The following is a 19434-nucleotide window of genomic DNA, read 5'->3' on the forward strand; positions in this document are numbered from 1 at the left end:
TACTTGCATTCAAAAGTAAGAGAAAGGGGTTAATTGAGTCAAAACAGTCTGGCCGCCTATAGCCAGAAACACCTACAGCAGGGGTGCTGGACTCAAGTCCTCGGGGGCCGGAATCCTGAGACTTTTAGATGTCTCTGTGCTCCAACACACCTGAATCAACTGAAGGGCTTGTTATCATGCTTCTGCAGCGCTTGATGACAACACATTGGTTTCAACCAGGTGTGTTGGAGCAGGGACACATCTAAAAGTCTCAGGAATCCGGCCCTCGAGGTCTGGAGTCCAGCACCCCTGAACTACAGTATGTCACTTATAATTATTGACCAGAAAGGGTTAAAGTCCAGAGCCGAGCATGTTTTTTAGTCCCTGTCAACTAAAGTCAAGAGACTTAGTGCCATGTGGGATTTAGGAGAAATTAGCTAATTCATGGAAGAGTTGGGACTTAAGTAATAGAATGTCCCAGTTGGGGGGTAACATTCCATAATGAGTATTTTGGAGGATTACGCTTCCCCTACTTAAAACTCAATCTTCCTAAGAGGTCCAGATTTGATTTCAGCCACGATAACAATTCAGTGCTACACAAAATACAGTGTTCCACAGAAATGAGGTGCATTTAGTCGTGAGTTGGCACAACTTATGCCAAAATAAAGCATTCTTTCTTGTGTCGTTGTCGTTTGAGCGGTTTCTATTTCCTAAATAGAAGGGGTTCTCTGTATACATTTTGTGGTGCCCTAAAGCATTGCCCAATGTATGCCTGGGGATGATAACAAAGCATTTGAAATGAAAAGGAACCTTGTCATGATGAGCCAATAGCTAAACAGAGCACAAATAAATGAGACAGCAAAAAAAGGTGGGCTACAGTATAAACGAGGAGGAATGACTGCAAACTCCAAATGCTATAGTCATACCATAGCCCACGGCATTTCAGATGAACATGTTGTATCTAAAGGCAAAACTCACAATTCCACATAAGAAAGCATAAACATCTATGAGAAGAAAAAAAAAACCCGACACTTTCAACAGAGCCCGACTCTGAGGTAGCAGCTACTGTTTTTGATGTTAGGGGGAAAGTAAATAAAGAATTAAACAGGACTGAGAGACAAAAGCCAACAAGATGTTTCAGAAAACCAACCTGGACAGATACTCACCACCAGAGATATCACTAGAAAAAAATAGAGAAAGTACGGAGTAGAAACAACTCAATAGATAACAGCACTAGAAGTCTATTAAAAGACATTTGCATGCATGGTGAGTAAATATGTTAAAGATGTTTACCAGATTGAGGCCCCTAATTTGCGCTGCATGTTTTAGACGTCTCCCTGAAAATCAGGTGTGGTGTAGAGATTTTGCAGCGCAGTCTAGTTTGAGGACAGCACGGTGCGCCATGCACTACAAAAATGGATTCAAAAACGGACTTTTGCTCAATGGAAGGTGTTTTCCATCACAGAGTCCAGTGCAGATAGTACATAAACCACATAGAGGGCTGGTAACAGTGTGTCATACTGTGTGTGTGTGGCTCAACTTCCCCTTTTAGCTCATGTTCACAGATTCAAATGGACGTTTCTTGAAGGATTTTGTTAAATTTGTTAAATCAGAAAGACGCGCACAGACCCCACACGTGCTTACACCGACACCCCACGCTGCACTCACTGCAACACAGATGATACACACACTGCTGCTGTCTCTACCTGCATTTTCATTAACCTTGGAAATGCGCAAAATATCAATTGCGCAATAAAAACTGGTATTGAAATTTCGACAAAAAACACTCAAATATCTCTAAAAAGTTTTTACCCTTTCATGAGGAGGTTTTTCAGACTTTCCATAATGAATGTATCTGGAAAAAAAATTACCGTGGAAACACTTTTTCTGCAATTACCTTAATTACGTCACAGGACGAGATGTACCTGGTCACATGACCACTTTTCTCCAGGAAAACATGGCGCGCGGTGTGGACAGAAAGGGAAAGTGAGACAACAAAGGAATGCAGAGTATTATAAGGAGGTTTGGAGCATCCATCGTCCTACAGAGAAGTCTCACGGGCTCCGAAACAACCTTCAATGGAAACGCGTTCAAAGGGCAAATATACCATGTCGACATTTAGAAATATTGCTTTTATTTAGCAAAAAACTGTAATTGAAACACAGCTACTAACAACAACCTATAAGTCTACTACTAACAGCAACCTACAGATATGGTAGTCATATATATATATATATATATAGTCAGGATAAAATAAGTCACAATGCACAATTCTAAAAGTGTGAATTATGCAGTTTAAGTTAAGTTTTGCAGAAAGTTAAAAACGCTCTTACCTGTAACCAGGCAATGGTTCCATTAGAGCTGAGCTTGACAACTAAACAAGACCTCATATTTTATACATTATGAGCCGAAGTAAGAGTTCATGAAGACAGAATGCGTGAAACAGACAATCCTACCGGGTACTAAGAAATCTTTGTTGATATATCAAATACGCTTTTGTCTTTTTCAGGAAGTTGGCTCTTTCTTCTGCTTGTACCATTTCAAACTGCTGGAAGCTTTATGAATGACTTCAAGAGCATATTGAGGATAGAGATTCATAATTTAAATGTAACAATTGCCAATATTTTACTTTCTTTAATATTCCACAGGTGGACTTGGACGTTTTTCAGTTATCATAGTTAAAGAGTTTTAATGAAGTGTCAAATGTCCCACAAATTAAATAGTTTGAATTCATGTTTGAAGCCAAAATAAAACATTTTCAGTTTTAACTTTTGATATCAGAGAGGGAAAGTGTTTTGTGCAGTCTTTTTCCGTCAGTGGCTCAGTCGGTGGAGTGGGATGCCTTCCTGTTGGAAGGTTGCTTGTTCAATCCCGGGTCATCTCAGTTCATGTGTCCAAGTGTCCTTGAGCAATTAATTCTGTTAATATTTTTTTTTTTTTTTTCTCAAAAACTATATCAACATATTGTATAAGACGTTTTCATTAACTACTTGTTCACATGGTACAAAATCCAAACAGAATTAAGTTCAGTTTTTGGAAAGTATCGGTGCCGGTATGAGAACCAACAGGAAGTAAGACGACTTGTGTAGATCACATGAAATCTGTCTGTGTGTATATAAACTTGAATGGTTGATCAACGGTGCTACAAGATAACTACTGTTGTACATAGCACTATATAAATAAAGTTAAATTGAATTAGATAGATGTATAGATGGGCTTGATTCCAGACTCGTAGTCCATATTATTCATTGAATTAATCTTTTTAAAAAATGCAGATACTTTTATGCTTTACATTTTTGTCAAATATATCTGTAAGAGATTTCGTCGACTAAAACTAGACTATAACTGAAATAGTCATGATGACTAGATTTTACTGAAACTTAGTTGCATTTTAATCAAATAAGTTAATATGAATGTGTTTGAATGGGTGATAAGTAAAGTACATTGATGATCTATCCTAGATGTGTATATTAGTTTTAATCGGGCACAAAAAAGGACACCTGAGCCCAACAGAACACGCCCCCAAACCCATCGTCCGAATGCAGCCGATGTCTCTTTAAACTCGAACCGGTTTCAAGCAGACATTATTCAAATCCGTGCGTGCGCATGTAAAATGATCTGAGGCTAGTTTCTTTACGAACTCTAACTTTATTTATGAGCTCTCATTCTGCAGAAAACTATCAACATGACAAGCAGCTTCATGTGCCGCTACACGCTACGTTGACCTTTTCTTTCCCGCGCTAACCGAAACGCATCACCTGACCATTCATTGACCGTCAGTGGTAAACAATGGAAATTAAGCCTGAACCTGGCCAAGATTTAAAGCTCTAGTGTATATTCCATCAGTATCAGTATAGATCTGTGAAACACTGATGTAGATGTAAAAATAATGGAGCTCAGATGATGAAAAGTCCTAAAACAGACTCCATGCGTAGGCGTTTCTGGCTATAGGCAGATTATGGGGACCCTTAAACCACTATAGGGGGAATTCTAGTCCTCAGACTTATCAGAAGAGAATTATTTTTAATTGTCTTTTTTACCTATTATTATGCTTAAAATTAATGTAGGATGTAAGACTATTACATAATACCAGTCGCAGTGTGTGAAAAGTATTGAGAGAATCATCATTCACTAGTTTATTGACCATTTAAAGGACTAAAGTGGATTAAATGACTCGATGTGTTAATCGTTTGTGTTTTAACAAGTCACGATTAACACAAAGAGAATAAAAAGTGTCTCAGTAATGAATGAAAACACACATACTCTGATGCTGTTGGGTTTGCTTCAGTTCTGGAGGGAATATTTATATAGAAAAAGTCCTTTGAGACCCTAGAAGGTCAATGGATATTTATTCAAGCTGTCGCTCAACTCAGAGCTGTCATATATAGACTCCTGCGTAGATCATTACACAGTTGAATTGTAGATGTTTTTAAACACCCCCATCCTAAATTGTAATAGAAAACGAACAAATGAGAAAGATCAGTAGTAATTTACATTAAGTAATGAAGAATGTTGGCCTCTCCACATCTGAAACACCCATATTCTCAAGCTCATTTTCTTTTTTCACCAACAGCATCAATGCCCCTAATATAAACTCCCTCTCCAAGATTTAATCCTAATTACCCCTATTAGCAAGTGTTACCTCAATGTGCAATCTGTTGGCGTGCACCCACTGGACCGACAGTGCTCATGAATACGTCTTTGAATGCCAATGTTTGAAACTCAAGTCCTTTGAGGCAGAGCTTTTTCACCACACAGGGAAAAAAAGAGAAGTGAGAAAGACCTGCTGCAAAGATTCCTGATGCATCTGTAATCTCACACGTGTCGCACACTTATGGCTAACCTCGGGCTAAGTTGAGGAATGAGCCGATCTGCCATGGAAAAAATGCAACGCTGCCTTTGACGTTGCACTTCAGAGGTGTGTGAGGGGTTCCTCCTCCTCCAGAGATGGTGGCAAAAGACCATCATTTTATATATATATTATATAGTCTTCTTAAAGTTGTGAATCCTCATTTTAATCAGAAATAAAATGGCTTAAAAGTGACCAAAAATGGTGGAAAAGGTGGTGATGAGTGGCCAAAAACAAACAGAAAAAAAAAGGTAAAAAGGGTTCAAAGTGTCAATATTGGAACAATTAGTTTAAACTGGCAAATAATGGGCATGATGTTGTGAAACTACGAAAAATCAATCAAATGCATCACATCATAGCCAACCAATCAGATTAAACGTAATGCACCGCACTAAAACAGCATTGAATGGAGGTTATTTTCTCAGTTTAAGCTCTTTATTGTCATTGGTGTTATTTTATTTTTAAAAAAAGAATTGTAAATTTTGCCAAACCTCTTTATTTTATGTAGATGCTTTTGTGGAAAATAAATTACCACTCCCATTATCCTCGGACCCTATTCAATGTTTATCATTCAAAAAATAATAGTTTTGCTTCATATTTTATGACTTTTCCTAATTTGCTGGATACAATTGATTGAAAAAAAAATCATAATTTTATTGCACATATTGGTGTTCCTATAGGGGTTAATTTGACCCCAGGCTGTTTTAGCTGTCAAGTAAAATGTGTTAGTAATAATATTTGAGGATAATAGGGGGGTTAAGTTCAAATTATGCAAGATTTTGTCTCTTTTTAGGTTAATACATGAGATGTTACTGTATGCAAGGGTACCGTGGCAAGATTTATTACAAAAAATAAATACGGGGGGTGCAAGTACAGTAACTAGTAACTTTTACTTTTAGTACTATGTAACTACTTTTCACTTGTATTTGAGTATTGTATGTACGACTTACTTGTACTGGAGAACAAATTCAATCAAGTAACAGTATTTCTACTTGAGTAGGATATACAGTATCAGAACTCTTTAAACCTTATCCAGGAAGTTTTATTTTTTCACCACAGTATATAGTCATCTTAAAGATGTAAATACTTGTTTTAATCAGAAATAAAATGGGTTAAAAGTGACAAAAAATGGTGGAAAAGGTGTTGAAATGGGATTTTAAAAACCACAGAAATAGGTTAAAAGTTGCAAATTAGTGTGCAAAAACTTCAGAGTCAATATTTAGTAGGCAAGGCAAGTCGAGGCAAATTTATTTGTATAGCGCATTTCATACACAAGGCAACTCAATGTGCTTTACATGATAAAACATTCAATTGTTTAAAATCAATAGGAACATTTAAAAACATCAGTAAAATCAATTAAAATCATCAACAAACACATGACATCAACAACATGACTAAAAATCTCCTTCTCAATCATACGCAGTAGAGAAAAAAAGTGACTTTAACTTTGATTTAAAAATGTTCACATTAGATGCTGACTTCAGCTCTGCTGGCAGTTTGTTGCACTTCTTTGCAGCATAACAACTAAAAGCAGCATCACCATGTTAACTGTGAACTGCTGTATTAGTTTAAATTGCCAAATAATGGTCAAACTGGCTGAAACAAGCATGAAATATGGTGAAAAGAAGTTAAAAGTGACAAAAATGGCTCAACTAATGTGACATTAGGTGGAAAAGTGGTGGAAAGGGTTCATAAGTGCCGATAATGTTTTGAAAGTGGAAAAAAAAGCATTGAAATTTGATGGAGAAGTGGCAGAAATGGGAGTAATGTAGCAAAAATGCACTAAAAGGAGCAAAAATATGGCAAGACAAAGTGATGAAACTAGGTTATGATATGGAAAGTTTGGTGTAGCTGCAGAAGAAAGGGTAAAAATAAGCAAAGATGTCCTCAACTTGATCAAAGAATATTTCTTGGTTTCTTGAAGGCATCTGGTGACCCAGAGGTTGAGAACCTCTGCTCACACACTTATGCTAACCGCGGGCTAAGAAATGAGCAGATCTGCGATGGAAAAGATGCAACGCTGCCTTTGACTTTGCACTTCAGAGGAGTGTGAGGGGTTGAGAAAGACCATCATTACACATTAATAACGTCCAATTTTCTCCCTGGGCTTTGCACAGCCTGTGTTTGCGTCCCTTATTGATTTTACACTGAATTCCTTTGAGTGTATAGGGACCGACACTTTGATTCTGTTTACAGCTGCTGCTGCTGTGCTGTATGTTGATGTGGGTGCGTGTATGTTGAGCTGCAGGTTGTGTGTTTTTTCTAAAAGTATTCCAATACTCTTTCCGCATGCTCGTCTTTGAGGATAATCCACTCATCTTTCTATTTTCTACCCTTAAGCATTAAGATGTCATACCATCAAAGTCTTTTTTATTGTTATTATCATCATTTCATCTCCAATACTTTATTTCACATTCTTTTCCGTCTCTAACTTTTTAGCAAATTCGTCATTTTGCAAATTATTAGGCTGACATTTTGGGAAGGGCAAAGCCCCCTGCTCAGCTGTTCACAGCTCTCTGCTACTATAGAATATAATGAAATAAGGTTGCAGATATAATTAAAGGGAATGAAATTAATAGTTAATGAAGTACATGGTGTTTTTCAATGTCACGACGAGTACAATGATTAAATTACCAAATAATCACTGGTGTAGATTTGTTTGTTTGTTTGTTTGTTAGCAGGATTACGTCAAAGATAGACCTTACACCATAGACGATTCCTTTATATTTTGATAGGAATCCAATATGCTGATTCTAGATCAGTTTCAAATCTCTCAATATTGGTGGAATTTTCAAAATCCATATCTCGGTTTGTCATTGACCGATCCATATCAAATTTGACTGCTAAGCTATGTCAAGTTGGTTTTTCAGTCACCAGACCAAATTCCATCTGGATCGGATCCGGATTGCACATTTCATTTCATTAAATGGGGGTGCCCATTCATTTGTATCTCCTGTATGAGGTTCAAAATGTCTTTCAAGCATTTAAAGCAGGGGTGTCAAACTTATTTTAGTTCAGGGGTCAAATACAGACCAGTTTAATCTATTTTTTTAATTATTTACATAAGAATTCATACTTTCTCTCTGTCTTTTGTGTGTCAAACTCAAGGCCCGGGGTCCCAGTCCGGCTCTTTAGAGCAGGGGTGTCAAAACGTATTTTAGTGCAGGGCTCAAATACGGAACAGTTTATCACCAATTTTAGGCGGGAAAACAAGTAAGTTAATAATTGTGCTCCAGTCTGCACTTCCACGTATAAATAAATTTAAAAATACATAAGGCACTGATAATATATAAGCAACGGATGGATTTTGTGACCCATTTTTATGCCATTTATGGAAGTTTTGTGGAATAATTTGAAGAAATTTGCAGTATTTGGGAAAAATTGAGAGTTCTTTTGAACAATTTAAGATGAAATTGTTTATGGTGTGAAGTTTCATTGAAATTCTGTATTAATTTGGAGATATCTACAACTAAATTAGTTGATTTTACACAAGGATTCATGGTTTCTGTCTTTTTTTTTGCTTTCTGCTGAGGGCCAAATCGGATGCTCTAAAGGGACAGATTTGGCCCCTGGGGTCTGGAGTTTTACACGTGATTTAAAGTGTGAATAATCATCATGGTACCAGGATCACTGATCTACTTAACTGCCAATATCTGGCAAAGGAGAATGTTTGGAGTTTGGAGTTTTGCACTCTACTCTTGTTGTGAGGTCAAATCAGAGATAAACACCACTTCCTGTGAGACTTCTTTTTTTATCACAGAAAGTCTTTGGCTGGTTGGGTTTTACTGACACGTCAAGACTGAAACACCAACACATGTACACACACAAAATACACAAACGCAACCATGCATGTTATCAGACTAAGCTGTGGCAGCCAGGTGCTGTGACCAGGGGCCGATCTACAATGGTTAGCTCCGCTGTATATTTGGCAGCCCACCATTAAAAGCCCTCTCCCCCGATAGGAGAGTCATGGCTCATTCGTTGGGAAAGAAATCACTATATTATTACAATATTTTTGTTAGGGAGCCCAGAAGGATGAAGGCCAAATTGAATATCCCTGCAGTTTGTCAGCGAATGTGCAAACGTGGCACATTTCCCCGTTTTTCATCAAATGGGGAAACACAACCTCGGGCTGTAAAAAAAAAGACATTTGGCCACTAAAGATTTCTGTTCATGTAAGCACCAGTCAATAAACATTTCCCCATACATGTAATACATGCCACTGAGGTATAAAAGAGCTGATATAGTACAGTAGGAATCACATCACCTCTATTATTAATAAATGCCGATGTACAACTTGAGTCCATTTTTGCTTATTTTTGCCTTTTTTTTTTGCAACTACACCAAACTTGCCTTCAGTTAACCTGTTTTTATCACATTTTCTTGCCATATTTTTGCTCCTTTTAATGCATTTTTGCTACATTAATCCTATTTCTGCCACTTCTCCATCTAGTTTCAATGCCTTTTATGCACATTTTTTCCACTTTTTAGATATTTCCAGCACTTATAAACCCTTTCCACCCAATGTCACATATGTTGACCCATTGTTGTCACTTTTAACCTCTTTTCACCATATCTCATGCTTATTTTTGCCATTTTAACCACAGTCATAGTTTTGCATGCCCATTATTTGCCAGTTTTAAACTAATTCTTCCTACTTTTTAAATTACATTACCGCACCTCCCCCTCCCCCCATCTCTGCCACTTTTAAGCCAATAATGACACTATGAACCCTTTTTACCACATTTTTTGTTTTGACTTGGGATCACAAAACACTGGGAGGGGGTTGCCAGATGCTTTCAAGAAACTAAGATTATTTTTTGAACAATTTAAGCACATTTTTTCTATATTTTTGCTCCTTTTAAGGCATTTTTACAACATTACTTACTCAAATTTCTTCCATTTTAAGCAAAACGCATACTGTATGTTGAGCTATTGTCACTTTTTAACCTCTTTTCACCATATCTCATGCTTTTTTTTTTTTTTTTTTTGCCAATTTAACCACATTCACAATTTGTCATGCCCATTATTTGCCAGTTTTAAACCAATTGTTCCCATTCTTATTTTTGCAACTTTTATGCCAATATTGAACCCTTTTTTACCACTTTTTCTACCATTTTTGGTCACTTTTAACCCATTTTGTTTCTGATTAAAACAAGGATTTACATATTTGATGCCTATGTACTATGGTGGTGCAAAAAAAATAACAAACTTACTGAATAACAGTGGATATTATTTGGATAAATAAACAACCGTGGTTAACTAAAAACTAAAGATTTGTTCATGTAAGCGCCAATCAAATAACATGTTCCCATACATGCAATACATGGCACTGAGTTATACAATGGAGGTGATTTTTACTGTACCATATTAGCTATTTTTAATAAATACAGATAATGCAAACAAAAATATTGGAAATAATGTCTAGGAATATATTCTATTTATATATTGTGTTGTGACTTAATTACAGCTGCACATATTGATGTAACTTCATTCCACCGAGTTGGTTAACAAGACTTTAAAGCTGAGCGTCATCAGTTTTCACTTACTATTACTGTATATATTTCTAGATGAGCTGTCACCATTGATGGGCTTTAAAACGTTGAGTGGATTCACTGGTGGATAGCAGATGCTGACGAAGCATATTTTCTGTAGCAGTGACCCTGTTTTGCATTACACACAAACCCCTGCGTGCTCCCACCAGCCTGCCGCTGTGATTTCACGCTCATCACATGAATGTAACTCAGTGCAGTGATTAAAACGCTTTCATGTGTCCGTCACACGGCTGTAACAGGGCGACAAAAACTGGAGCCGTCTCGTGGGGCCTGGTTGTTGATGACAAGTGGTTGGTGATGATGGGGAATTGATTACGAGCAACTTTTTCTTTCCTTTATACAGTATACCTGTGGATCCAACGTCTCAAATTCATCCATTTTTACCTGTTTGCTTTCACAAATAATCAGTGTTTGATGTAAAATGATAGGACTTCATTAACATTAAACGCAACCCTTTGTTTTTAGAATTCAACCAACATAAAATTATATATTTTCCTGTGCAACATCCATTTCGCAGCATGTCTGTCAAAAGAAAACCTTATTTCAAAGTAAAAGACAAGTCCAACATGAGAAACCTTAAGTAATTATTTATATTTAACCAGCCGTCCATGACCCTTTCGTTCTGTATTTTGATTACTTAAACAAGTTTTATCTATTTGTTTTAATATGACATTAAACAGAAGTTAAAATTGTCAATTATTAGGGGCACAGCTTATCCAGGGCTCTTATTGTGAAAGGCTGACTTTGGAAGGAATTGTTCCATTTTTTGTGTGTGTGTCAATAAAGAGAGTTAAGAGGACTGTCAATAGAGGTGGGACGATACACTGAGTTCACGACACAATAAAGACCAGGGGTTCTCAACCTTGTGGTCAGGACCCCATTTGGGACACTGGGAGGGGTCTCCAGATGCCTTCAAGAAATTGAGTTAACTTTTGCTTATTTTTTTTTCCGCTTTTTCTGCAACCACACCAAACTTGTCACATTGAATAAATTGTCAATGCCTTTTCTGCACATTTTTTCTACTTTCAACACATTTTCTGCACTTATAAACTATTTGCACCACTTTACCACATTGTCATGTATGTTGACCCATTATTGTCACCATAGTTCATGCTTATTTTTGCCTCCATTCACAAACTGCCCAATGTTTGCGACTTTTAAACTAATTGTTCTTACTTTTTAAATTACATTACTCCCTGAAAAGGCTCACGATAACAATTCAAGATGGGATTGTGCGATAAGTTATTACAATATTAAAACATTACAACATGTAAATATGAACGCATGGTCTTTTTACCTTTCCAAACATATTGTATTGTTATTGTCAGCCATTAATGATCTTATTGTATCTTCCCGGCTTTACTATGATGAGCAGAAAGCTAGAATGTTACACTCGTAATCAAGAAGTAACGGATCCAGGAATAAGGTGGATGCGGTGCAGGGCTGATGTCTTTATGATACAGTCCATAAATCACAGTCTAATCCCTGTCAAAATATAGTGAAATTACGAATGTCGTCAAAAATATTCACAACTATCTTGGATAAAGTGATTGATTTATGGGTTTGTAAATATGTGGCCCACCTGCAAAATTCTCCCTGAATAACTTATGAAGACTGAATTTTTCCTCTTTCTGTGGTGTGTGTGTGTGTGTGTGTGTGTGTGTGTGTGTGTGTGTGTGTGTGTGTGTGTGTGTGTGTGTGTGTGTGTGTGTGTGTGTGTGTGTGTGTGTGTGTGTGTGTGTGTGTGTGTGGGGGGGGTTGGAGAGCAGCTTCAGTGATTGGAAATCTAAGTACTGTGAAATAAATCCGACAGTTGTTTGGGTTTAATAGTCCGTTTAATCTTTTATTCCTTCCTTGAGTGAGATTGTAGTGCTTTGAACTCTCCAAAAGCTGCCCTAGCTGCCTGAAAAAAGAAATAGAAGCTTGAGAAACTCAGGGTTAGTAGTGTCTGATATCTAATTACAAAGTGTAGTCACACTGCAACTCATTGGAAATCCGCTCTGTTCTCAGGGATTCGAGGATTGCGTCAAACCGCACAGATGCGTTGGTTACCAATGCGTCCTGCGTGGCGTTTGCGTGCGTGTTTCACTGCTGTTTGGGTTGCACAGGGATAGGATAGGATAGGATAGGATAGGTGGGTAGAGACTACACCGCGGTGCAGAGGTACAGCGATCAGACCTGGGGCTGGGCGGTGAAAAGGGAACAAAAAGCGCACCGAAGGGACGCGTCGCTCGCGCTGATTGACAGTCCGTGCGCTGCTCCGTGCACGTACGGCGCAACACTGGAGCTCACACAGCATCTCCTACAGCAGTCTAGTCAAAGGGACCTCTGTGATCAGCCTGGTGCAAGGAGAACAGGGAGGAATTCTACATCCATACATCTATCTATACATCCACCCTGCGTGGTTTTAAAGCAAGTAAAGAAGAAGTGAGAACGGACGCCATCCCACCTCCTCTGCTTCTGTCTGTGGAAACACTGGCTTCGCAAACTGACTCCAAGTGGATGGACGAGAGAAAAAAAAAAAAATCAGATTACGGTTTGCAATCTGACTCAAAGGAGTGAGATTTTCCCTGTTTCTGGACGGACTGCACTCAGCCTCTGTGGATAATTCATTTTGGTTCGCGCTGAATGAGATACAATTGTGATTTGTCTGGGAGTCCAAGTTAAGAAGAAGAAGAAACAACATATCATCGCCCTGATAAAAGGAAGGCTGGATTTTCTTTCCTAAAGGAATTTATAAGTTTCCGTTGTGCGTAAAACCGCGCGGTACGCAGTAGTTTTTTTTTTTTTTTTTTTTGGTTTTATTTGTTTTTTTTCGTTTTTTTTTTTCTACCTTATTTCTCTGTTCTCACATGGAGTAAGATCACTCACATCACAGGTAGTAGTGGACTTTAACCAGGAGGGAACACACACCAGGATTCTTCATAGGATGGTAAATGACTGATGGATAATCATGAACAGCTCTTCTGAACTCGAAGATGGGACTCGGCACAAGAACCAGGTACGTTCCGGAGTCTGTGGGAGCGCTGGTGTCTGCTTGGTGCAGTCAGTGCATGATGGTGGTGTATAGGGCTATCATCACTGATGTGCTGCATGTAGAAAATCTGCTTTTTTTTTTTATCCCATCACCGCTGTCCAAACACACCCTAAAACCAAGTGCGTCATAGCGCGTTTTTTACGCTTTGGCCGCGACGGGACGCACAATTATTACCACGAAAGACGATCATAAATTTCACTTATATGGACACATTTACGCATTGATATGAGCTGAGCTGAAACTTGGCACACATGAACCATCATCATCATCATCTTCATCAGTTGCTTGAGGGTGTCTCCCCTCATGTCTGAGGATGGAAACTAGAGGCGTCGCTGCAGCTTGGAGAGCTGACTTTATAGGGGATGGTCATTGTGTTTCACAAGGTCGGAAAAGGGGGGTTCACTGACAGCCCAGGGGGGAAAGAAGAGGGTCCAATAGAAGAGAGGATGGCTTTTCAGAGCTACAATAAAGTACCTAATGGATCAATTTAGGAGTTGGATGTGCAATGATATCATGAAGTTATGCGATAAAATACATGAAAGGGGACAGATGAGGGTTAAGAAGAAAAAATAAGAAAATAAAATAAAGGTGGGGAGGATAAAAAGAGAATAAAGGTGAAAGGAAGGGAGAAAAAGAATGAAGTTGCATGATTTAAAAAGAGGGGAAAAGGAGAATATATATATATATATATATATATATATATATATATATATATATATATATATATATATATATGATAAGGGGAAAAGGAAGAGGAAAAAATTAAGTTGTATGATAAAGAAAAAGGGAATAGAATATGGGGAAAAAAAGAAAAATGAAGTTACAGATGAAAAAGGGGAAAAAATAGAAAAAAGGAAGAGAAAAAATAATAAATAATTATATGATAAATGTGTATAAAAGTTGAAAAACAAACCAGCCATTCACTTAGAGATTTGACATTGTATTTAATGTCTGATCCATTCACAGTACAATAGCTTATAGCCTATACATCTAAAGCCATCCCCTAACTACAGACTAATGCTGTGGTATCTGCAGCACAAACATGCCTCAGGCTATGTTTTTATTTCCTCCTGAGCTGTCAGAAATGTTCCTCCCCACCTCCTGCTCCTGTACATGATCTATTCTATTACTTTACCAATTGTGACTCATTTGGAAAGTGGCATTTTGAACTGAAACAGGATTTTATAATAAGTTTAAATCACAAGTCTTTTCCTAATGCTGTCCAGTGGCCATGGCCAACATTCTACAGCTATTGCATGTCCATTCTAGGTTTTAAAATGTGAAATATTAGGTTTTTTAACAATCTAATCACTTAAAAGGATGAGTATTGTTAATATAAATCATCCATCACACAGTTTTGCTTCCAAATGTCTTATTGAAGCGTTAATAAACAAAGTGACACATTGGGAGCTTATGTTTCCTGTGACGATGCTAATGCTCATATCTGTGCCTCTCCTTCTTTCTGCAGCTTGTTATTCTGCTATCACACACAGACACATTACTACTCCTTCCTTCTCTCTGCTGAGTGTCAGTCCAACCCCCCCGCCACCCCTCCTCACTGTAATCTTGAGCAGCAGTAACACTGAACCTTTATCTGCAGCCTGGTGCTATTGACACAGTCATTTCAGAGCGAGAGGGATCAAGTAATAGAGATCTCTTGTGGTCTGTTTGTTTTGGTGGCACAAAGCAAAGCAGCGGCTGATATTTGCCTGTGAAGTTTCTGCATATTTGAGCCGTTGCTGGAGGTGTGCAATCACACAGGCTCCGGGGAAACGGATAAAAAAAAAAGCCAGTTAGAGTCAAACGAAGGTTCAGGAGCTTTTTAAAAAGCAGCTTTGAGTCTGATTCCCTAAAAAATTCAACTGGCAAGACTCAACTCAAAGAACAGGAGATGTATTATGATGATGTAATAAACTCATCAATAGTGGCCACAATTCTGTATTGGATCATTTTTGTGTATTATTTCATAAATTTACCTTGTACATATTTCAACTAAGTATAAAGACTAGTTGCTGCATCCAGGGTTCATTATTGACTTAGAATTTTTGTCATGGTTTTCGTCAACAACGTTTTTTTAAGTGACAATAACCAGAACAGAGGTAGGCGACTTTTATCACAGCTGGGCCGAAAACATGTTTGATCAGAGGGTCACATGATCAACATTCATGTCAGCATTTAGAATAATGCGTGATCTGAGCATTAATACAGGAAAGAACAGAAAAACACACAAAATTACTATAGAAAGAGTTTCTGTAGTAATTTTGTGTGTTTTTCTGTCTGTATGTTGTTGTCCTGCTTGTTGTGAAGGATTTTCTGTTGTTCTTTTGTGTATTTTTCCTGTAAAATGTTTTTTTGGTCACATTGTGTATTTGTCATTTTGCATTTTTTTTTTTGTGTATTTCTATTTTCATTTTGCTTGTTTGTTAGTAATGTGGGTTTACAGAGTCATTTTTTGTGTTTGTCTTATTTTGTGTACTTTTTGTTGTCATTTCCTGTATTTTTGTACATTTTTGTGAGTATTTTTGTGTATTACTGTTGTCGTTTTGTTCATCTTTGTAGTAGTTTTGTGTGTTTTTGGAGTATTTTCTGTGTTTTTATCTTGTCTTTTACTTTGTTTTCCTGCAATGTTATAATTCTCTGTATTTTTTAAAATGTATTCTTGCTCTTGTTTTGTGTGTTTTTCTTTCATTTTGCACATTTCTTTGGGGGCCGCATAAAATTAGACCGAAGACCGCATGTGGCCCCCGGGCCACCAGTTGCTTACATGTCTGAACTGAGTATGACCTATTGAAAAAATCTAAACTATCCATTCATCTATTTTCAGACCTGTTTGTTTCTTTTTTCAGAGTTGCAGGGAAAAACAAACTATCTGAAAATTATATATTGATATTTTTGTTAACTAATAAAAATAAATGTATAATTTTTTTACATATCCACTCAAAACTTGTGCTTTTGGTTGCACTGACTACGTTCAATTTGTTCGTGTGTAAACAAAACTAGACTAAAACTACGACTGGGCGATTTTAACCAAAAATCATGTCTATTTTATTTCAAAATGGAAACATACAAAATAGTTTTCCATAGTTTATAATTCAACGTCTTACCAGAAAGACATTTGCTGATGAAAAATGCCACGCAGGCACATTTATTACAAACGGCTGCACAAAATATGCCACTTTTGGCTTTTTCTCCTCGAAGGGACAGCACGTGTGAGTGAGTTCTGTAGTGTGGCTTGTTTAGGGGAAGGTCTGGGTTAGAAACGCACTGAGAAATCTATCTGATGGTGCTTTTTCATGCTGTTCTGAGAAGTAGTGATTGTATTCAGACAATTTTTTTCCTGAAAAGTTGTCTGAATACAGATGCCTCTGAAGAAGGCTGGCAGATGACAGTAGGGAGATCGAAGTGAATTTCCTAGAAAAACAAGTTTTACTGTAAAAGACCCTGTTTGACTGTACTCTATGAATAATATTAAATACTTGTATGATATGATTTGTACTGATTGTAAAAAAAAAAAATACAGATATGGAAAACTCAATACACTTTGAATCACGATATATTGCCCAGCTCTAATAGCTAGATTTTATTAGTGTAAAATCACCACAGCACTGTAGCCTTTCTGAGGGAATTTAAACAACTGTAAAAAAGAGAATCTAAACACTGATTATGATGAAATTGCTGACTCCAGCACTTCTTCCACCGTGGCTATGTTTTATATCTCAGTGGTTCTCAAACCTTCTTTTCTCTTACTTCTGAATGCATGTACCCCCCTATGTCCGACTACAAGATTTTGCTCAGAATTCCATAAAAAAACAAATATAAAGCATAATGATGTAATGAATGAGGGATAACACATATTTATTTATTTATTTATTTTTTATCATTTATGGTCATCTCCCTCCTGATGTTGTACCAAGACTGATTCTTGTATTTTCAGTAATTTCTATCATTTTGTGTGTTTTTGTGTCATTTTGTCATTGTTCGTCTGTATTTTTCAGGGCACTTTTCTCTTATTTTGTCTTTTTGTTGTTGTTTTGTGAGTTTCTGGTAATATAAACATAAAACCCCGTATTTTCCATGATTAAAATTAGAGGTGTTCCAAATATTGGTATCGATTTCGGATATCGGTCCGATATCGGCCAAAAAAACCAAATATCGGATTTTATCGGACTGCATCTAAAATCTCCGATATAAGTGCTCCAATAAATTTTTGTTGGTTTTGTCCCCGACCTCAGTTGTTCCCACCACATATTGACAGTAAAAAATAACTGAAGTGAACTTGAATTGTTGACAATTGTTCTCTGTTTTTAACATCACTTGATCAAGACTTTTTCTAACATTACACACTACAAAATAGTAATAAAAGTATGTATGATTCGTGCTGATACCGTATCGGACCGTCATCAGTATCGACCAGTTCTCACGGCTGCAGTATCAGTATCGTATCGGAAATGAAAAAATTGTATTGGGACATCTTTAATAATATGCAATGAAAAAAAGGTCCGCACAACTGCGTGGTTAGCTCCCGATTTTAATTTATACCAAAAAAAAACATGACGTTTCATCAGACATGAAGGGTGTTTAGCCCGAAACGTCACGTTTTTTTTTTTGTGTAAATTAAAATTTGGAGCTAACCACGCAGTTGTGCGGACCTTTTTTTATTGCATATTTGGACGTTTTTGATCCAGCACACTGCCTTTAAAAGGGATGTGCATGTTTTTTTTTTTTTATTGCCCTACATCCCTAATAATAATAATACATTTTATTTATAAGCACTTTTCTAGAAACTCAGACACTTTGCAGGTTAAAACAACAACAGCAAATATGTTGATGAAAACAAAGAAATAATGAATCAGAAAAAAGAAAGAACATCAGATGCCGTCATTTTCTTCTCTCTCTCTCTCAAGTACCCCCTGAAGTGCCATCGCGTACCCCCTTTTGAGAAACCCAGTTAAATCTGACTTTGCCGTCCCTAAAGCACCTGGCTGTGCTCCACCTGCTGCCTCACTGCACCTGGATTTCAGTGTTCTCCATGTTTCACTCTTCACTGCAGTCTCCCTATAGTCTGTGACATCATACATTCTGCAGCGCCGCCGCTGGCAGCATGGGAGCTTCAACATGGGAGGGGTGTCATATACAGGCAGTGAGGTAAACAACGCCACCTGTGTTTGCAGCAGGTGTTCAAAATTACAATAAAATCTACCAACAGCTTCTAATACAGGCTGACATGACCCAGATTATCAGGCTTTTCTGCTAAAGTGTCCTATTTACATTGTAATTAGTCAGGATTTAGACAGATTGGACAAAATATGCACCGTTATTGCACTGCTACTCAAATTAAATGAGAAATAGAATTAAGAAAGGCAAGACAGGGGTCTGTTAACTGGAATAAAAATAATAAAACGTTTTGTCTTCTAATGTAGTGTTTCTCAAATGGGGGTACGTGAGAGAGAGAGAGAGGAAAATGATCAAATAAAGTGACCGAAAGTGATAAATGTGTAGAAATAAATGTATTCAGGTGCAGCTAGATCAGTGTTTTTCAACCTTGGGGTCGGGACCTACTGTCGGGTCGCCTGGAGTTTAAATTGGGTTTCCTGAAAATTTAAAAACAAGTTTTGAAATGTTTTAATTCTTCTTCTTTTATTTATCTTAAAACAACCAGAGGTGTAAAACAGTGGTTCTCTCGTACTTTTGTCCCCCCTTTGTCTGACTAGAACATTTTGCTCAGAATTCTATGAAAACACATCTATAGAGCATAATGATGGAATGAATGAGTGATAAGACACATTTTAAAGAATATCATTTTGTAAATAAGTGAAATGAAACAGTATTTAGTTATTTAGTGCCTCCTGGATAGATTTATTTCTATAGTTTTTATCATTTCCTGTCATCTCCCTCCTGACGTGGGACCAAGATGGACTTTTGTATTTTCTAATCAAGATCATTTCTATCATAATTGTGTGTTTTTGCTGTACTTTTTGTACCAGTGTGTGTTTTTGTTGTCGTTTGGTTGTTTC

At 37.2% G+C, this 19434-nt stretch overlaps 1 protein-coding gene across 2 annotated transcripts in view; it reads left to right on the forward strand.

Moving 5' to 3' along the window:
- Positions 1-13143: 13143 nt before the first annotated feature.
- The window catches only part of fibcd1b (fibrinogen C domain containing 1b), a 171570-nt gene continuing 165279 nt past the window's right edge, over positions 13144-19434 (forward strand). For both annotated transcript variants that reach the window (XM_028463541.1, XM_028463542.1), the window contains exon 1: positions 13144-13384. In XM_028463541.1, coding sequence (XP_028319342.1) covers positions 13337-13384 — 48 coding nt within the window. In that variant the 5' untranslated portion in view covers positions 13144-13336. The remainder of the gene's footprint in view (positions 13385-19434) is intronic.

Source organism: Gouania willdenowi, chromosome 12, assembly GCF_900634775.1.
Source record: "Gouania willdenowi chromosome 12, fGouWil2.1, whole genome shotgun sequence".
In the NCBI taxonomy this organism is placed as follows: domain Eukaryota; kingdom Metazoa; phylum Chordata; class Actinopteri; order Blenniiformes; family Gobiesocidae; genus Gouania; species Gouania willdenowi.